The sequence below is a fragment of the Eleutherodactylus coqui genome, chromosome 2 (genome assembly GCF_035609145.1).
Source record: "Eleutherodactylus coqui strain aEleCoq1 chromosome 2, aEleCoq1.hap1, whole genome shotgun sequence".
NCBI classification, from domain to species: Eukaryota; Metazoa; Chordata; class Amphibia; order Anura; family Eleutherodactylidae; genus Eleutherodactylus; species Eleutherodactylus coqui.
Genome location: NC_089838.1, coordinates 200,887,026 through 200,908,261, shown reverse-complemented (window position 1 = coordinate 200,908,261; position 21,236 = coordinate 200,887,026). Strand labels below are relative to the sequence as shown.

Sequence of the window (21,236 nt, the reverse complement as noted above, 5' to 3'; positions counted from 1 at the left end):
AGGTGACATTTCTCTACAGCTTCTTAGCAGAGGCCTGAAGGTTTGTGCCAAAATAGCCTGATATTCGGAACTGTTCCCCCCCACCTCAACTAAAGCCCCAGTTCCAGCAGCAGAAAAACAGCCCCAAAGCATAATGCTGCCTCCACCATCTTGACTGCGGGTATGGTGTTCTTTTGGTGATGTGCAGTGTTGGCTTTGTACCAAATATATCTTTGGAAATTATGGGGAAAAAAATCCACCGAGTTCTCATCCGACCATAACACATCCCCCCACATACTTCTGGTGGACTTGATGTAGGTTTTGGCAAAATATAGCCGAGCTTGGATGTTTTTCTTTTGTTAGAAAAGGCTTCCATCTTGCCCCCCTCCCCCACAGCCCAGATATATGAAGAATACGGGAGATGGTTGTCACATGCACTACACAACCAGTACTTGCCAGAAATTCCTGCAGCTCCTTTACTGTTGCTGTAGGCCTCTTGGTAGCCCCTCCGGCCAATTTTCTTCTGGTCTTTTAATTTTTGAGGGACCTCCAGTTCTTGCTAATGTCTCTGCTGTGCCAAATTGAATCCACTTCTTGATAACGGTCTTCACTGTGTTCCCTGGTAAATGTAATGTCTTGGAGATTTTTGGTTCCTTCTTCTGACTGATACCTTATAACAATCAGATCCCTTTGATGTATTGTTTTACGGACCACAACTTTTGCTGAAAAATTCAACTAAGAAAATGTCAGGAAAATCCTCCTAGAAGAGCTGAACTTTATATGGGGGAGATCAGAATCCCTGTAAATAATGGCAGCAGAGTGCCGACTACTACCCTGTTTCCCTGAAAATAAGACATACCCGGAAAATAAGACATATCATGATTTTCCAGAATTTTTGAGGATGCAAAATGATTTTTCAGGCTTTTTGAGGATGCTTGAAATATAAGCCCTACTCCAAAATTAAGCCCTGCTAACAGTTAATTTAAAAAGTCAATTTAAATAGTGTCCAGGCAGCTATACATGTAAAAAAGTTAAAACTTTTTGAACAAAAATTAATATAAGACACTGTCTTATTTTCGGGGAAACACGGTAGTTATCATGAGAATAAATATAATTGGTACATCCCCAAATATAAGAGGGTCTTCACACTTTGTGCGTTCGTAATTGTCTATGTCTGTCTTTATTGGTTAGTGGGGGGATATGTCTGTTTGTGTGTATGTATATATATATAATGTCTTGTTAGCATTTACTGCATGCTTGACAAAGATCCAGGACGGATTGAAACGTTGCAGTCTGTATGTTGCACTGAGGAATAAAGATGCTTTTTCCACTTTGAAGACAACCCATCTATTTCCTATGGTCTTATTCTCTGGGACACATGGTAAAGTGGAATATGTATTGATTACACTTTAAGCTGTACACATAGCCGGTTCATTCCTCATATATCTTGTTTTTTCTGTGTAGATCAGACACAAGAAAAGTATTGGGCACCTTGTTATGTGGATTATGTGCTCATTTGAATTAAACTGTACGGCCTCATGCACACGGATTTCCGCCGCAGATGTCCTTTGAGTCATTGCGTAAGTCAATTTTAAATGCTTGCTGGAGATCGCGGCTTCAATGGTTTTTCTGCGCGAATGCAGAAAAAAACGGATCATCTGCACGGAAAAAAAAACGCAGGCCCAATGGGGTCTTCCACCAACTCCCTGCCTGGTCTCTAAGCAACCTGAGAAGTATCCGCCTACAAATTTGCAATGCATCCGCAATGTGATTGTGAATGCAGTGCGGATCGCTTCCTTCCATGGAGATCAATGGAGCCTGTCAACGTGGAGTCTGCGCTAAAATGCAGCATGCTGCAATTTATTTTCCGCTTGCGAGAACCGCAAATCAAATCCGCATGTGTGCGTGGAGCTGAGGATGCGCCATACTTTTCTATGGGCGACTAGTACAGCAGATCTCCTGCCCGTGTGCATGAGGCCTACATCTATCCTGTTCATTCTACGTCTGGAAATGAATTAGGCATGTACTTGTGTGGAATACGTTCATTCCACATCTATCTTGCACAGGATACAGTCTGAGGAACCTACTTATGTGGAGTCTGTATTCATTCCACTGTACATATGTGTTCATTCCACTGTACATATATTGTGTTCATTCCACTGTACATATGTGTTCATTCCTTGTCTATGAGAGGAATGTTATTAGGCATCTGCTTATGTGGAAAATGGATATTCTTCCCCTGTACACTGTGCATTGTGTTCATTCCACAGGAAAATTAGACATCTGCTTATTAGGAATATCTGTTCATTCCACCATAACCCACACGTCCAGCCCGCAGAGGAATATGCTCATTCATTCTGTGGTTACACTACTTGGTAACATGATTCATTCCTTTAATCGTTTTGGTCTGTCCCCAAATCCCCCCCTCTTATAAGGAGATATGACGGCGCCGCTGCGCCTGCTGACATTGACTAGCGGTCCAGTAACAATAGGGAGGCTCCTCCAGGAACTATGAAACTATAGCGGATCCTCCCTGAATCTCCCGCCAGACCAGAGCGCGCTCTTCCCCACCCTCCAGCATCCATCAGTGCGCGCTCTCGTGTGGACGTGGCGCCCTCCAACCAATCAGTAAGCGCACCCAGCCCTGCTCGAGCCATCCACCAATCAGCAAGCGCCAATCGAGGCAACGTTGGCGCAGGAAGCCACACCCACAGATGAAAGCAGCTGCTTCCGGTGTCGGCGTGTTCTGGTAGGACGGGCGGAGCCGTGGAGTGCTGAGAGGTAACGGGACGGGAGATGCTCGCGGTCAGGGCTTGTTAGCGGGATGGAGAGCGGCACTTATGTGAACGTGCGTGGCATTGTAGTGCTCTCTGTTATCTGCCCCTAACCGTGAGGCTTATATGGGCTCTAGTATGGCTGTGGCTTCCCCTATATGGTTGTAGATGGTGGCTGTGTGCGGGTACCTGGCTTATAAGTCAGGGTTGGGTCCTCCAAGGCAGCAATCGACTCAGTGCTGTTCAATGGTATAAAGTGTGGCTCTGCGCTTGTAAAACTTCCAATGATCCGACCGTACAGCGCTGGGCAGGCGTTGGTGTGAGCGATCTGCCGTATACTTGGTAGCACAGCCCATGGATGCGTAAGGGGGTGCACTGCTGACAAGGGGGAATCACCTGACCATTGGGGATCTGAGCAGTGGGTCCCCTACAGTCCTCTATTAACCCTTGCGTAGTACTTTGGGGCTATTTGTCCCCAGCCTTGTCCATTGCAGGCCCGCACTTTGAAACTGCTACCACACAAGGGTTAAAGAAACAAGTCCCAAAATGTCCCTTTAATTGTAGGATCATTCGTGATGTGATCAACAACAAACAAGTGTAGGAGGACTTCAAACTTGCTATGTCCTATGAGTACCATAGCTGAGTAGGACAGGGCCGTGGAGCCTGGGGTTCTTTCTATACTTACCCGCCTCCCCGTTTTTGTGAATAGCCCCGGAGATCGACGCTCTAGGGGCAGATTTACTAGTTGAAATGCAACAGTTTTCTGGATAATACTGGTGGTCCAAGCTTAGACCTGACAGATGTCTTAAGCAGCAGAGCTGTGGTTAGATTAGTGACCAAGTCAGTGTTAACTATAGTGCAAAGTAGAATAAAGAAAAGTATAGTGTTCAATCACGGGAGGCAAATCATTACAAAGTCTAAGGCTGACTTCACATGGGTGAGTGCAGTATCCCCGTGGATGCAAGGTGGTTCACTACTGCCTTTGCGTCACGTCAGGTAAGTAGCCATCCGCTGCAGCAGAGGATCGCGGAGTTTCTTGCATTGTTTTCAATGGGGAAGCCTCGCACCTCGTGCTCCTAGCAGGTGGGGCGATGCAAGGGCACGGTCAAAGATGGGACATCGTGCCATGCGGGGAAAAATCGTGTAAGATTTGTTGCGTCTGAACGCTGAAGAATCTGGGGTTTTTAAAAAAAAATTTTTGGCCGTGTGAAAACGGCCTAACACTGACGAATGAGTACATCCTATATGATCTACTTAGAAGAGTAGGCTATGCCATACAATGACTGAACATGGTCTCAGGAAACGCTCCCGGCCCCACTACAGACACTGCACTCTTACAAGCTTCAGACTAAGCTATATATTAACCCTTGAATAACAAGTGTAGAGCTGCTTTTAAAGGGAATGCTTATCGTTCAAACGAGCGAAAGTGAATGAGAATCATTTGCATAAAAATCATCATTGGCTCATTTACATATTGGTTTAAACAGCGCTTTTTAAGTCCCTCTGATTCGCTTATACAGCAAATGTGAAAGACTGAATGATTCTCATTAGAACGAGCCAACGCTATATCTGCCTGCATAAACGGGCTGCACGTGATGACGTCGCTCATTCAAACGATAATCGGATTGTCTAAAAGGACCCTAACACAGAAATAATCTTAATGCTTTCACATTATCAATAATCGGTAGGGGTTTGCCATTAGGGACCCCGCTTGATCAGCTGTTCCCTTGGCACGGTTAGTAAGTAGGGAGCAGAGTGCTCCGTACATATTATAGAGGCCCGAGTTGGTAATGCAGGCTCTGTTCCCAACCAACCTGGGCGATGCAATGCATACGGAGTGCTCTGCATCCTGTTCCGTATACACAGGAAGCCACCAAGAGCACATCTGAACAGCAGCAGACCCCCGCCATTCAGCTATAGATGACCTATCCTGGGGATGGGTCATCCATAGTGGAGAGGTATACAACTGCTTTAACAATACTTTGGCTTGTCATTATTTGTCAGGTACTGGGGGAGACAAGCCAGTATTTCTTGTACACAGGGTATTTAAGTATTGGGCTGGGACACCAAAATGAATCTTTGACTTTGTTTAAAGGCAACCTGTCACTACTTATGAGCATCATAAACAAAGGGCCTTCTTACTTGGGACAACAGTCCCAGCAATGGTCATTCCTTTGTAAAAGCACACCAACCATCATGTCTCAGTGACTAGGGATGGAGCCGGCTGGGGATCATTCCATCCCACCCACCTCTATTCCCAGTACACAGGCAGTTGTCCATAGATGAATGACTATGTACATGGTCCGATCGGTCAGTTTTTATGCATGCATAAACTGAACGATGGAATGAAGTATCATTCATAATTCAGTCGGTACATGCATTTACACTGAATAATAATTGGTCAGATTCTCGCTGGATTGTGGGAATATGAATGATTTTCAGTCTGTGTAAAATGGCCTTAATCATGGTGCTCATAGGCCAAGTTCTAAGGAGTCTGGGGGTGTTCTTTTTTTGTACCCACCGAGCTTTCTGTTCCTGCACTGTCACCTATGGAAATTGGCACCAGGGGACTTCTCTGTAGACTGCATGCGGGCACTCGCTGCTCTCTAGGGGAGTGCCTGCATAGCTGCGGAGGTGAGTCTGTTGGTGCAGACTGCCATGGGTGACGGCATGGGAACAGAGTTGGGGGATGTAGTTTTTATACTTGCCCACCTCCTTGGAACATGTCCTATAACTTAGTTTATTGTCCTCATAGGTGGTGACATGCTCCCTTTGAGGGCATTCTAGTTGTGCTTCTGCTTCCAGGTTTGACATAAGTTTATGACTGTTTCCAGGCTGCGTCCTGTACCTTGTGTCTGAATAGGGCCCTGGAGGCGTTTTAGAGTGTCACCTACTTGTGACTCTACAGATAGTATCAGAATGAGAGATCACCATTATGGTCTAATAGAAAGATGTCAGGCATCCTATGAAAGTTGAGCCTGCATTTTGTTTTCCTCAGGTCAGTGAGTTTACTGACCACCTCCACCCTTAGATGAAGCTATGAGAGCCCTATTGTGTTATACTAACAGATCTTCCGACAATTGCCGCTTCCTTTGTCTAATATAAACATGTTGATCATCACTTTCCTTGTTTGTTTCCTAGGTTACGTCGGCAAACAATGGCAAAGGTTTACCTCTTCTTGTGCCTTGGCCTTTGGACGTCTTATGCCCTTTCCAAACCTACCGAAAAGAAAGAACGTGTTCATCATGACCCTCAACTGAGTGATAAGTTGCATGATGACGCACAGAACTTTGACTATGACCATGATGCTTTTTTGGGAGCAGAGGAAGCTAAAACATTTGACCAGCTGACACCAGAGGAGAGCAAAGAGAGGCTGGGGTATGACAGTGGATTTCAGAGCTGTGTCCTAGTTATGTGTTATGTAGTTTAACAATTTCTTATACCTGGTATTAAATCATACATTTTTCTGTCTGGATGGGTTTGATTAGTGGAAGACTTATTACTATCTGCCCTCAAATTGTGTTAAGTTCATATTAAGTATTTAAAATCTCAAAACATCTTTGAAGTGTATCTTATGATTTCCAAAACTTCTTGCAATCTTTATACATGTTTTATCTTCTTACAAGCTTGTCCTATTTACAATTCTTTCTGGTGACTCGCGCTATTTTCATGCATGTGCTCCATTCAACAATTGTACCTGTGAATATATGACGGAGGTCCGGTACCCACTATCAAAATGTGTATATAGTTTATTTTGTATGGCTCCCTGTATAAGTTTGTTTTCTTAATTCTTTAAATCCACTGCTGTTGTATTACAAAGCCCTTCATCGAGCTGAACCTGTCCACTGTTTTGCTCTATGGAACAGGTTAAAGGATTAATACTTTGATGCACATGTAACTGGAAGAAAGGGTTTCCTTAAAAATAAGACCTATCCTGAAAATATGCTATAGCCTGATTTTTGGGGATTTATGCAAAGGCTTGAAATGTAAGCTCTATGCCAAAAATAAGCCCTAGTTACACTACATTAAAAAAAAAAATACTTCGTAGGCTCGGTCCAGGTCCCTCCCACTGCTCTCCGGAGAGACAACGCCGTTTCTGCAGTCTTTGGCCACTCATACAACATCACTTCTTGGTTACAGGATTCCTAAATCCCGCCTCCAGGAAGCGATGGCTGTGATTGGCTGAGCAGCAGTCAAAGAACCAATCAATGCGGCGCTCGATTAACCAATCACAGCCATCGCATTGGTTCATCGAGCGCTGCATTGATTGGCTCAGTAGTGCCCATAGAACCTATCACATCCATTGTGTTGTGGAAGTGGGATTTATGAATTGGCTGGGCCGAGTTAAGATGTTAGCCATTAGTGGCTGCAGCGGTTGTGTGCCGTTCTCTTGGCATCACTGCTCAAATGTTGGGAGCCTTGATGCCAAGACAGGAGAATGGCACGTGACCGCTGTGGTCTCTGGCTATAGTGAATCGGTGGTAGCTAGAGTTGAGCGAACATGCTCGTTCGAGTATTAGCATACTTGATGGTGCTCGTTACTCAAGCGAGTACCATGCCGAGTTCGACCCCCCCCCCCCCCCCCCCCCCCCACCGCATTACCACTTCCTGAGAGAGAGACTGACTATTTTTTGGACAGCCCTTTTAAAATAACCCAGACTTGCCTAATGCTTCTAAAACTGAATATAATATGTTGGCTGATATGCATTAAGGAAATGCCTGTAATTATCCGGCTACTGATGTAGTTTATACTTCTGACTAATCTAATTTGGCTTCTTATTAATACTCTATGAAGCAGTGTTAACATCTGTCTTGTACTTTAGTAACAGACTATTTACGTATTCTGTTTAGACTCAGTGCTCTAAACTGTATGTGTGATGATATGAATATAAATGGATCAAAGCTAAACTGACCTTTGTTTTATATTGTCACTTACATGCAGGTCACTGGCTTAGTTCCATATTGTTCTAACTCCCAATCTCCCAATTTGCAAAGTTTGTAATGGCGACACCTTGAATGTTTGAACGCTTGTACAGTCAAATGTAGTTGCTTAATCTGGCAATTTAAAATATACACCTCGACCAAAAAAAAAATTTTTTAATTGCCTTTTACAACACTATAGGCTTACATTGTAGGGAGTTATTTCCGATGCTCCCATAGTAATTCACTTAGAGATTTTTTTTTTATTAGACATGTTGGAATTCCAAACCGTATTGTACATTAGAAAAGGGCATATTTTTTTGTATAGACTGTTTGACCTGTGTATACCGAAGTTTTTGGCAGGATGCCAATTGGGTCACTGTTTTTGTAATTGTAAGTCATGAGACTTCAGCTGAATGATAACATATTTCCGTTTAGCAGGAGCATTGATGGTAATTCTGTATACAGTAAGTGGGCTACGTATTTCAAAATTTGACTTTAATGCTCTGTCCATGTTGTTGTTGCTAGCATTCACCTCCTGTACTTTTTCTGTGCCTGGATTCTTGGAACTTCTCTTCACCTTATGGGTCATGATCTCAATCTTTGGACAAGAGCTCTAGTATTAGCATTGACATTGATGAATTTCAGTTCTGTGGAGCGCAAGCATCTGACCATTGAATGATTTTTATTATTTTTTCTAGATTGGGCCGCCTTTTCTGAGAAGTTAAAACACTATGGCTCAGGCAATACGGTATCCTGGGGGGTCAGAGCGAAGGGGAATGTTCAGTATGTCTCGTAGACATACAGTCTGAGCTTAGGCAATACTGCCTATGTGTAAACGATGGGAGTTAGAACAAAGATGTCTATTTAACAGAAAATTGGCCAAAAGTGGAGTTAGAACAGTATGGAACTAAGGCAGCGAGTTGTCTTCCTTACTGTTGTTCATTCTACTTACTGCTTTCTAACATTTTATTTCTTTTCTCATTGGGTGCTCCCATGGCACCACAGAAAGATTGTGGGTAAGATAGATGCAGACAAGGATGGTCTTGTAACAGTCGAGGAACTAAGGGATTGGATAAAATATGCACAGAAGAGGTGGATTTATGAGGACGTAGAGCGACAATGGAAGGGTCATGATCTCAATGGTGACAACCTGGTGTCATGGGAAGAATATAAAAATGCCACCTATGGTTACATATTCGGTAGGTGCTTGTCTTTGTTGTCTCACCTTTTATTCGTGCTGTTTTGTCTTTTTAGACTCATTGTAAGTAAAATAGACTTGGATAATGATGGGTTTGTGACGGAGGGGGAGCTCACAGAATGGATCAAGAAAGCTCAAAGGAGATATGTGTACGACAACGTGGAGCGGCAATGGCAGGAGTTTGACATGAACCACGATGGGCTCATATCGTGGGAGGAGTACAGAAATGTCACCTATGGCACTTACCTGGGTAAGGGAGAAAGGAAGTGAAATTTAGATATTGGGTGGGTACAGTGCCTGGGCTGACCAAAAGAATCCACATGTAAAGCAGCTATGTTTTAGATGAAACAGTTGACATTTAATAGCCATGATACATGCATACTATTAAGGACCCAATAGTTGTCTAAAATGCTTAAATGGCCCAATTTTTTTTTTGTAGGCCATTGGAGGGTTTAAATACGAATGAATAACGGTTAATATGTTGCTGATTTCTGTCTGGATACTGGATGCAATGTTTTTTTAAGGGGTTGTCAGGGCTTTGGACGGTTTTTTTATTAACTATCCTCAGGATTTCCTGAGTACTGCTGTCAGGAAACGGACTGCACTGTCTGTAGTGCAGCAGTGCGGGTTGTTATTGCAGGCACAGCTCCCATTGTATTCAATGGGAGCTGTGCCTTCAGTATCAAACTGGGCTGCTGCAAAGTTGTCAGCACTATCTGCTTCCAGTGCTGACCACATTGACAGTGGCCTCAAGGATCCGGAGCTGCGGACCTCTATCAGTCCTCTATTGTTGACCTATCCTGAGGATGGGTAATCGGTAGGAAAAAATTCATGGGCAGCCCCTTAAACTTTACATGAATACTATAATATTTCTAAAGTTTGGGGAGCTGTTAAAATGATGAAAATTCTACATGTAATTATCTACTGACAGTGAAAAAAGACCAGACCTCTCGGAGTGCAGTCTGTCACCCTGCTTCTGGCTTTATAATGCAAACTTATTTTGCAATTACTATTAGCAGAATATATTAACTGTTTGGTTTTGGTCATTTTCCTCTTCCTTTCCCAGATGATCCAGATCCTGACAACAGTTTTAATTATAAACAGATGATGGTTCGCGATGAGCGGCGCTTTAAAATGGCTGATAAGGATGGCGATCTTATTGCTACTAAAGACGAATTCACAGCATTCTTACACCCTGAAGAGTATGACTACATGAAAGATATTGTTGTGCTGGTCAGTACTAGCATGCATTTATAGACGTACATTACTTTTATTGCATATATGGGAGTAAGTAAACTTAAAGCATACCTAACCTTTCAGAATAAGCCATCATGTGTTTGCACGTGTGAAATAGTAGTATTTGACTGCATTTTTTAGTAGTTTTTTTTTTCCTTCACCAATCTAGATCTAATTCTTAGTATTCCCTGAGCTGGTAGGTGGAAACTAGCTTATGTCTTCTGTACACTGCACACACAGAAAAGGAGATCCTGCTCCCCTTTCTCTATCTCACACACAGGCAGCAGCAGCATGTAGAACATTAACCTGCATAACTGAGCAGTCTAGCTGTGAATTAAGCTGTGAGGTAAAACTTACTAGAAGTTGGAACCATATCTGTGTGAGTCCCTCTACTTTTATCTCCCTCCAGCAGCTCACCCTCTCCTCTCTATAGGTTTCTATGGACAGCAACAAGCAAAGACCCCACACACTCTCCTTGAATATCTTTCTGGTGTCATTGCTGTTAAAGAGGGATTTCACATGACAACAGGCAGTGGATAGCAAGTTAGAAAGTAGTGAGACACTTAATGGCCAGCAAGTCAGAATTTTTTTTCTCTATTGGTACAAAATCATCATCTTAGGTAAATTTTGTGTGCTTTTGCTACATATCACATGGGCTTTCACATAAGCACAAGTTTGTTGAAAAGTTAAGGGCCAGTTAAAGGGGTTGTTTTACCCCCTTAGCACTGAAGCCTATATGTGCCTTAATGACCAACCAATCTTTCAGTTTTTTCCATCGTTGCATTCCTAGAGCTGTAACTTATTTTTTTTCCGTTGACCTAGTCATGAAGGCTTGTTGTTGCTTGTATTTTCAATGGCATCATCTTTGGGTACATATAATGTATTGCATAACTGTTATAAATTTTTTTTTGGGGGGGGGGGGGGAATTCTGTCACTAGTTTTTTGGATTTCAATTCTACGGTGTTCAGCATGCAGAATAATTAATGAGATAACATTCTTTAGGTCAACACGATTTCAGCAATAAGTTTTATACAGGTTTTTTTAATGGTTTCCTATTTCTGTACACTAAAAACACACAAAAAATTGCTTTTGTGTTGCTGCATTCCAAGAGCCATTGCATTTTTATTTTTATATAATATAAAACAATGCTGTCCAGGAACCAATCCAGCAAGGCAGTAGAGAAAAAGGCATCCCCACAGGTATTGCTACATGAAAAACATAATATTTACTCAGTTATATAGTGTGCCAAAAAGAAGGTAACCATCCTCACCAGTGTCCTAGTGAGGATGGGAGCGTATGAGAGGGAGGCCTGGCATGCAATATGCAAACGGGGATAATGAAAGCCATTGCATACAGCTAGGGAAGAGCGAGTATACTCGCTAAGACACTACTCGCTCGAGGAATGTGCTTTAGCCGAGTATCTCCCTGCTCGTCCCTGAAGATTCGGGGGCCGGCGCGGGGAGCTGCGGGGGAGGAACGGAAGGGAGATCTCTCTCTCCCGCCCGCTCTCCCCTGCTCCCCGCCGCGACTCACCTGTCAGCCGCAGCGGCTCCCGAATCTTCAGGGACGAGCAGGGAGATACTCGTCTAAAGCACATTCCTCGAGCGAGTAGTGCCTTAGTGAGTATACTCGCTCATCTCTACATACAGCAAGTAAAGATGTCTAATGCATGTGCAAAGCAGGGAAATGGGGGCTTAATACTTTATAGTTGCATTGTTTCTTGTTCCTATTGAATCTGGCATAAAATGTTTTGTGAATTTCCCCCAGTGTGCCTCTTTTCCATGATCATTCTTCATTTTAATACCCTACAGGAAACAATGGAAGATATTGACAAAAATGGAGATGGTGTCATTGACTTGAACGAATACATAGGTGAGCAGTCTACACAGAAATGCATAATGTGATATTCAACAAAAGTTTACCTTTTTTTTTCTTTTTGTAGACTCAACTCCCAAGGTTTTGGAAGTGTAATTTCTAATTTTCTATGCAAAACCTGCCTAACATAATACTATTTTGAAGAGATTGTTCGCTTTCTGTAAATTTCAGGTGATATGTACAGCCATGATGGTGATACTGACGAGCCAGAGTGGGTGAAAACCGAGAGAGAGCAGTTTGTTGAGTTCAGAGACAAGAACCGCGATGGCAAAATGGATAAGGAGGAAACTAAAGACTGGATCCTACCATCTGACTACGACCACGCTGAGGCTGAAGCTCGCCACCTTGTATATGAATCGGATCAAAACAAGGTAATAATTGAAGGGGGCTCAACTTATTGGTGCACTTAGGGAGTTAATACACATCTGAAAACTCATTTTATTTTCTAAATTTATTCCAATAGAATTAGGGGTTCAAGTATATTCATATACATTTCATAAGTGGAATTAACGTGTCATCAACTGCAGGTAGAGCAAAAACGGACAATAATAAAAGCTTGACTACCCCCTAGTTATGTAGATAGCTTTTCAAAGTGCAAACCCCCACCCAAAAGGTATGAAATTGGCCTAAAAACTCCTATTAGGACAGTTTATTGCCGGATTGTTGCAGTTTTTGTATAAAGCTATTGAAATCGGAATATAGATTCCATGTAATAGATGTGCAACTGCAGGAACATGCTAGAGTCGAGATGCTGTAAAGGGTGGTGGAAAATATGCCTATATTTTTGTGTTAGTTATTTTAATGGAAAATAGATGCTGTTTCTCATAGAGTTCAGTTTAATATTATATACTGTTCACTGACTCTTAAAAGGCGTTGTCCTATGGATACAAGTTTTTCGTTATCCACAGGATAAGAGAAAACCTTTAGATTGGTCAGGTTCCAACTGCTGGGAGTGATGAAATAAGTGAGAACAGGCTGGTTTATAATTTTCAAAAAGTCAGTAGGCTTATCCAAGAAGTCTTACTCCCCTTAACACAAACCGATTTAAAAGGGTTTATCAAAACCTTACTGAGTAAAATAACAGAATACATACTCGCTCTTCCCTGCACCCCCTTCGCTGATGATTGGCCAGCGTCTGGTTACCTCAGGTCTTCACTTCCGGGGACAGGGAATCAACTATGGTGTCCCCAACAAAAGGACCATGTTACTACTGCAGCCAATCAATAGCTTCCTTCAGCTGTAGCACCCACATGACCTAGTGTCATGTCATCACTCCCCTCCTGTAAATGAAGATCAGCGGGTGCTGACGAAATGGCAGGGAAGGGAAAATACGTATTGCGCCATTTTACTATTGCGGGCTCAGCAAGGTTCTGATAAAAATGTTTCACCAGATAACCCCTTTAACTTTTGTGATTGATATAAGGAATCCTAAACAAAATATATGCTTTACTTAAAAAGTACAAAAGCTTGGAGTTTGGTATTTGGCTACTTACAGACATTTACTTTACAGGATGGAAAACTGACGCGAGAAGAGATTGTGGATAAATATGACTTATTCGTGGGTAGCCAGGCGACAGATTTCGGCGAGGCACTGGTCAGACATGATGAATTCTAAAGATGCAGGTGACTCGTATCCATCTCTCCAGCGAGCGGGCGAACCTTGCCCTTCTTGTAGGGCTTCAGGAGGTGGAGAAAAAACAACTCGGAACAAAAGTAATTTATTATAAACGGACTCTCGGAAACACAAGAGAGAAGAGGAGACGTGAAAGCGAAACGGAGTCTTTAGAGACCATGTGGACGTTACTCTATAGGTTATGCCTCATAATGATGACAACACTATTTTATTTTTTTAATCCCCGGGATTAATATGCATTTTTTAAGGCCATACATTTTCAGTGTTGCTGGCTATAGCTGCTCCATGTTATCATCTAGATTTATGGAACTGTTTTTATGTAAACCTATTGTGTCCTTCTTGGTATGGCACTTATGTTTTGTTTTTTTTGTTAGTTTTTTTTTTTATAAATGTGCAAAAAAATGTAAGAACAAATTTATGTGGGATTATTCTAGTTGTCAGGGACCAGAACCTGCATATTGAGTCTCTATTACAGCCCAAACCAAACCTAGAGCCTTATTTGTGAATTCGTATCATATGCTTACTCAGAGTATTATGTGAGTTTTTAATCCTTTTCATAGGTCACTTTGCTGCCTATTTTCTCTTTATTTGTTACTGAATGGCCTATAGGTTTACAACTCCCGAACTAGCTCAGTATTGGCCCCTGGCTCATTTCATAGGTATATTGTTTTGTTTTTTTTATCCGTGCACAGAGCACTAGGTTATTGTAGTTAGACTATTAAACATTGCGTCTTTATGCAGATTTTATGCAGATTTTTTTATAAATCCTCTTATACAAAAATAGATTGTTAATCCCAATGATGCCAGTGTTATTTTCATGGGCTATTAATGTACCTTTTACTGTCAAATATTCTAATTATGTATCGATTGCATAAACTAAATACGATGAAAAACAGGACATCAAAATGTTTCTAACACTTTGCAATCATAAATTCAATTGGCCACAAATAAATGTGAGGTTTTTTTCACTTAGTAGCCGTGTCTTGGTTTACCGGTAGTTTTTTTTGTTTTGTTTTTAAACTTGTCCATAATGCATATTTTCTTCACAAAATACTTGTATGCTGAATGAAAAAATCTGTTTTTGTTGATTACCTCTTAGGATTGCTGCCTACTTGATAAGGCTGATATCGTACATGCAGTTTTTGCTGCAGAGTTTTGAGCTAGAAGAGGATCCAACAGGAAGAAAACCTATTTCCTTTTATACTTTTTCTTTTGGTCCACTCCTAGCTTTTGCTCCAAAACTGCATCAAAAACTACGTGTGTGATTCCAGACTTTAGTTAATTTGGAACAGTTTCCATGTTTGCCTACATTAAATCTGGATGTTTCCAGCAGTCGCTTACTTTGATTGTTCATTGTCACTGCTAAACACCTTAACACCGATATTTGTAAAGCTGCACTATTTTCATGGGTGCTAAAATCATCTAACACATTGAGCTCTACACATGACTTGCAATTAAAAGAAATTTGAAATAGTTGGTCTTGTCGTTTTATAATTCAGATGTTCAATCAGACTAGGACTACACAGAAAATTTTATAGTGTTACTGATTAATTTTAAATAGAGATGAGCGAACGTACTTCTTAGGGCCACATCTAACCGTGTGCAGTACTGTGGAGGCTGCTTTTTGCAGTGTTGCACTTTTTTTTTGTATATCGGCCGTGCAGAGCATTGCGCCCTGCAGTAATTATACATTGTCCAGGGCCAGTAGTGGTGAGGCAGGGACAGAAGACATATATTTATTGAATATAGGCAGTGGGCCTTTTCAAAAACATTTGGGAAAAAAAATCTATTTGGGCTGCCTGTGACTGTCCTCAGTGTACTGGGTCTGTGCTGGGTGTAGTTGTCCTAATTCATACGCAGCCAGCTAAGTGTTACAGCAGGCTTGCACAAAATTATTTCCTGGCTCTGTGTTGGCTGTTACATCACCGCTGTATTCCAGTCCACAGTGCAACAGTCTGCAGTTATTTTACATACTCCAGGGCCAGTAGTGGTGAGGCAGGGACAGAAGACACCCACACCCTCACCTCCACTGTCCTCGGCCCCATCCAGCAATGTCTCTCAGCGCAGCGTCCAGACGTCGCTAGTGCCACTGTTTGAGCGCAAGTACACTGCCACGCACCTGCACGCTCAAGCGTTAAACGTGCACATTGCCAAATTGATCAGCCTGGAGATGCTGCCGTATAGGCTTGTGGAAACGGAGGCTTTCAAAAGCATGATGGCGGCAGCCCCGCGCTACTCTGTTCCCAGTTGCCACTACTTTTCCCGATGTGCCGTCCCAGCCCTGCACGACCACGTCTCCCGCAACATTGTACGCGCCCTCACCAACGCGGTTACTGCCAAGGTCCACTTAACAACGGACACGTGGACAAGCACAGGCGGGCAGGGCCACTATATCTCCCTGACGGCACATTGGGTGAATTTAGTGGAGGCTGGGACAGAGTCAGAGCCTGGGACCGCTCACGTCCTACCCACCCCCAGAATTGCGGGCCCCAGCTCGGTGCTGGTATCTGCGGCGGTGTATGCTTCCTCCACTAAACCACCCTCCTCCTCCTCCTCCTACGCAACCTCTGTCTCGCAATCAAGATGTGTCAGCAGCAGCAGCACGTCACCAGCAGTCGGTGTCGCGCGGCGTGGCAGCACAGCGGTGGGCAAGCGTCAGCAGGCCGTGCTGAAACTACTCCGCTTAGGAGAGAAGAGGCACACGGCCCACGAACTGCTGCAGGGTCTGACAGAGCAGACCGACCGCTGGCTTGTGCCGCTGAGCCTCCAACCGGGCATGGTCGTGTGTGACAACGGCCGTAACCTGGTGGCAGCTCGGCAGCCTCACGCACGTGCCATGCCTGGCCCATGTCTTTAATTTGGTGGTTCAGCGCTTTCTGAAAAGCTACCCACACTTGTCATACCTGCTCGGAAAGGTGCGCCGGGTCAGCGCACATTTCCGCAACTCCAAGACGGACGCTGCCACCCTGCGGACCCTGCAACATCGGTTTAATCTGCCAGTGCACCGACTGCTGTGCGACGTGCCCACACGGTGGAACTCTACGCTCCACATGTTGGCCAGGCTCTATGAGCAGCGTAGAGCTATAGTGGAATACCAACTCCCACATGGGCGGCGTAGTGGGAGTCAGCCTCCTCAATTCTTTACAGAAGAGTGGGCCTGGTTGGCAGACATCTGCCAGGTCCTTGGAAACTTTGAGGAGCCTACCCAGATGGTGAGCGGCGATGCTGCAATCATTAGCGTCACCATTCCTCTGCTATGCCTCTTGAGAAGTTCCCTGCAAAGCATAAAGGCAGACGCTTTGCACTCGGAAACGGAGGCGTGGGAAGACAGTATGTCGCTGGATAGTCAGAGCACCCTCGTGTCTATATCTCAGCGCGTTGAGGAGGGTGAGGAGCATGAGGAGGAGGGGGAAGAGACAGCTTGGCCCACTGCTGAGAGTACCCATGCTGCTTGCCTGTCATCCTTTCAGCGTGTATGGCCGAAGGAGGAGGAGGATCCTGAAAGTGATCTTCCTAGTGAGGACAGCCAGGTGTTGCGTACAGGTACCCTGGCACACATGGCTGACTTCATGTTAGGATGCCTTTCTCGTGACCCTCGCGTTACACGCATTCTGGCCACTACGGATTACTGGGTGTACACACTGCTCGACCCACGGTATAAGGAGAACCTTTCCACTCTCATTCCCGAAGATGAAAGGGGTTCGAGGGTGATGCTATACCACAGGACCCTGGCGGACAAACTGATGGTAAGCTTCCCATCCGACAGCGCTAGTGGCAGAAGGCGCAGTACCGAGGGCCAGGTAGCAGGGGAGGTGCAGAGATCAGGCAGCATATACAGCGCAGGCAGGGGAACATTCTCCAAGGCCTTTGCCAGCTTTCTGGCTCCCCAGCAAGACTGTGTCACCGCTCCTCAGTCAAGGCTGAGTTGGCGGGAGCACTGTAAAAGGATGGTGAGGGAGTACGTAGCCGATCGCACGACCGTCCTCGGTGACGCCTCTGCCCCCTGCAACTACTGGGTGTCGAAGCTGGACACGTGGCCTGAACTTGCGCTGTATGCCCTGGAGGTGCTTCTTGTCCTGCGGCTAGCATCTTGTCAGAGAGGGTGTTTAGTGCGGCTGGGGGAATCATCACGGATAAGCGTACCCGCCTGTCAACCGACAGTGCCGACAGGCTTACACTCATCAAGATGAACAAAGCCTGGATTTCCCCAGCGGACAGCAGCAATACCTAAGCAATACGTAGGCTGCACCCGCGGATGGAAGCATCGTTCTCTATCACCATCAAAAACGGGGACATTTTTGCTTCATCAATCTGTGTATAATATTCCTCCTGCTCCTCCTGAAACCTCACATAATCACGCCGAACGGGCAATTTTTCTTAGGCCCACAAGGCTCAGTCATATAATTTTTCTAAACAATTTTTATACGTTTCAATGCTCATTAAAGCGTTGAAACTTGCACCTGAACCAATTTTTATTTTAACTGGGCTGCCTCCAGACCTAGTTACCAATTAAGCCACATTAACCAAAACGATTAATCGGGTCACCTGCCCTCTTGGTTGGGCATGGGCAATTTTTCTGAGGTACATTAGTACTGTTGGTACACCAATTTTTTGGGGCCCTCGCCTACAGTGTAATCCAATTAATTTTTTGCCCACCTGCATTACAGCTGACGTTACATCAGCTGTGTTGGGCACTGCAATGGGATATATTTATGTACCGCCGGTGGATTCCAGGGAGCCACCCATGCTGTGGGTCCACACGGAGTTGTAACTACATGTGTCCACTTCTAAAGAGCCCCAGTCTGACTGGGGCATGCAGTGTGGGCTGAAGCCCACTTGCATTAAACATGACATTGCCTCAGCTGTGATGGCCAATGCAATGGGATATATTTATGTACCGCCGGTGGCTTCCTGGCACCCACCCATGCTGTCGGTCCACACGGAGTTGTAACTACATGTGTCCACTTCTAAAGAACCCCAGTCTGACTGGGGCATGCAGTGTGGGCCGAAGCCCACCTGCATTTAATCTGACGTTAGCTCTGCTGTCCAGGGCACTGCAATGGGATACATTTATGTACAGCCGGTGGGTTCCAGGGAGCCACCCATGCTGTGGGTGCACACGGAATTCCCATTGCGGAGTTGTACCTGCCTGTGACTATTTATAAAAAACCGCGGTCTGACTGGGGCATGCAGACACCTTGACAGAATGAATAGTGTGTGGCACATAGGTTCCCCATTGCTATGCCCACGTGTGCAGCTCCTGATGGCGGTGGCACAGGATTATATTTCTCATTGCTTCTGTACAGCATTGTGGGCTATCGCCCCGCCCCTTTTAAGGAGGGTCGCTGCCTAGCCGTGCCAACCCTCTGCAGTGTGTGCCTGCGGTTCCTCTGGCAGACGCACTTATAAATAGACATGAGGGTGGTGTGGCATGAGTGCAGCTGAAGGCTGCGCAGGGACACTTTGGTGTGCGCTGTGGACACTGCGTCGTGCGGGGGGGGGGGGGGGGGGGGTTGGGCAGCATGTAACCCAGGAGAAGTGGCAGCGGAGTGTCATGCAGGCAGTGAAGTAAAAATTGTTGGGAGGGGGGGGGGCCCACTCTTGCCGCTATTGTGGCTTAATAGTGGGACCTGGGAACTTGATATGCAGCCCAACATGTAGCCCCTCGCCTGCCCTATCCGTTGCTGTGTCGTTCCCATCACTTTCTTGAATTGCCCCGATTTTCACAAATGGAAACCTTAGCGAGCATCGGCGATATACAAAAATGCTCGAGTCGCCCATTGACTTCAATGGGGTTCGTTACTCGAAACGAACCCTCGAGCATCGCGATAATTTCGTCCCGAGTAACGAGCACCCGAGCATTTTGGTGCTCGCTCATGTCTAATTTTAAACTATCGAACAATGCGGAATGCCACAAGATTACATATGCAGAATGTATTCTTCTGGACTGGAACTGTAGCTCAATAATTAAAGGTTAGTTCTAATTTTATAAAGTGATGGCCTACCCTGGCGATAAGCCATCACTTTATGATCAGTGAGGGTCCGACCTCCGGAACCCCCACAGATCCTGAGAATAAAGCTCTACGGAGCAAATGTAGCACTGCTGATCAGAGGACAAGTCACAGAGGATTTGTTAGCTTTAGGGCGCGGTCACACGAGCATAGGCGTATTTACGTTCGCACGTGCGTAGCGTTTAATCGCCGGAAAGAACATTTTTCGGTGATCATGACCAGAGCTAGAAAGCGTATTATCGTTTGTTCCTACTTTGCAAACTATGTTTTTGGCCATCGAATATGCGTTGGCGCGTATTTCGGTCGCATATGTTCCGGGGTTTTTTCGGGTTGCCGTTTTTACGCGCCGTAAAATCGCCCGTGCGAACGAATACATTGGAAACCAATGCCTCAGATGGTCACGTTTATACGATTGGGCGCAAAAACGCGCCGTTTATGCGCTCGTGTGAACGCACCCTAAGGCAGGCTTCACACGAGAAAATGTGTGAGATTTGTGCGTTTCGAGATGGGGGGTCATGCATATGAGTGATGTTTTCCTGCATAGCACCGCAAAGCGATGCTATGTGGGAAACAAATCATGGCATGTTCGATCTAGCTGTGAGAACTCTCATTGCAGCTCCATTGTTTTCAATTATTAGAATTTTGACTATATCAAATTTTATATAGTTTTTTTTTTTTTACCCTTCCCTAAAAGCTTTTATGTTGTATTTATAAATTATTGCTAATTGGATCCTTATGTAAAAAAATGTAGGTTGGTTAGAAAAGATTAAGAATGATTTAACCAAAGATAGTTTGGATCTGGCCTTGTATTTTGTAAAAAAAAAATAAAAATCAAGCATCTAAAAGTTGTCGTTTTGCTGCAAAACTCGACATGTGGTTACATCTTGGGCCGGTCTCACACGACCGGATTTGGATTGCGGAATCCGCAATGGTCACCTGTGCAAACAATCCGTGGTAGTGGTATTCCGCATCAATAAACAATAGAGCATTCACATGTTCGTTCACATGAGCGGACAGCGATTTGTGGTTTACGCTTGTGGAAATAAAATCGCGGTATGCTCTATTCTTGTGATTCCGCACGGACTGCTTCCATTGAAGTCTAGGGAAGCCGTCCAACCCGCGGCCCATCCACAATTGACATTGTGCATTGGCTCTTGGTACCTGTGACGACATGAGAAAAAAAAATGTGAACAAATCTGTACTACACGTTATATGGCAGATCGCAGCAGCCATCCACCATACATATAAATACAGGTACAGCGTGATGGTGGCCTGGGATAGGGTTGGATTCTGCTGCGTGCTCCCGCATGGAGAATCTGACCCGTTCGTCTGAGACAGATATGTAAATGATTAGAGTTGTGATGTGATCAAATGAACAGTTTTTGCCACCTGAGGCCCTAAAAGTGGTTCCACTCTTGGCCTATAAAAAGGCTCTCAGAAGCTACGTGTGTGTGTAGTGGACCTCTTTTTCTTCTTCTGTAGAGCTTGTTGACCACTAGATGCCTCTACAATGCAATCAAAGAGATTTCACCCAATTAAGTTTGAGAGGGGGAGCATTATTTGAATGAGAAGCTGGATGGTCATATCCACAAATTGCTGCCACCTCG

At 44.5% G+C, this 21,236-nt stretch overlaps 1 protein-coding gene across 3 annotated transcripts; it reads left to right on the top strand.

Moving 5' to 3' along the window:
* The first annotated feature begins 2,693 nt into the window (after nucleotides 1–2,693).
* On the top strand, nucleotides 2,694–15,091 carry CALU (calumenin). Of its 3 annotated transcripts, none has more exons than XM_066592202.1 (7): nucleotides 2,694–2,760; nucleotides 5,895–6,131; nucleotides 8,931–9,124; nucleotides 9,941–10,107; nucleotides 11,922–11,982; nucleotides 12,157–12,356; nucleotides 13,496–15,091. In XM_066592202.1, exons 2-7 carry the CDS (start codon nucleotides 5,911–5,913, stop codon nucleotides 13,598–13,600), a joined length of 948 nt encoding a protein of 315 aa, XP_066448299.1. In that variant the 5' UTR covers nucleotides 2,694–2,760; nucleotides 5,895–5,910; the 3' UTR covers nucleotides 13,601–15,091. The 3 variants fall into 3 exon arrangements, with proteins under 3 accessions (XP_066448299.1, XP_066448297.1, XP_066448298.1); XM_066592200.1 differs by lacking the exon at nucleotides 8,931–9,124 and adding an exon at nucleotides 8,682–8,875; XM_066592201.1 differs by lacking the exons at nucleotides 2,694–2,760; nucleotides 8,931–9,124 and adding exons at nucleotides 2,809–2,827; nucleotides 8,682–8,875.
* Nucleotides 15,092–21,236: the final 6,145 nt, after the last annotated feature.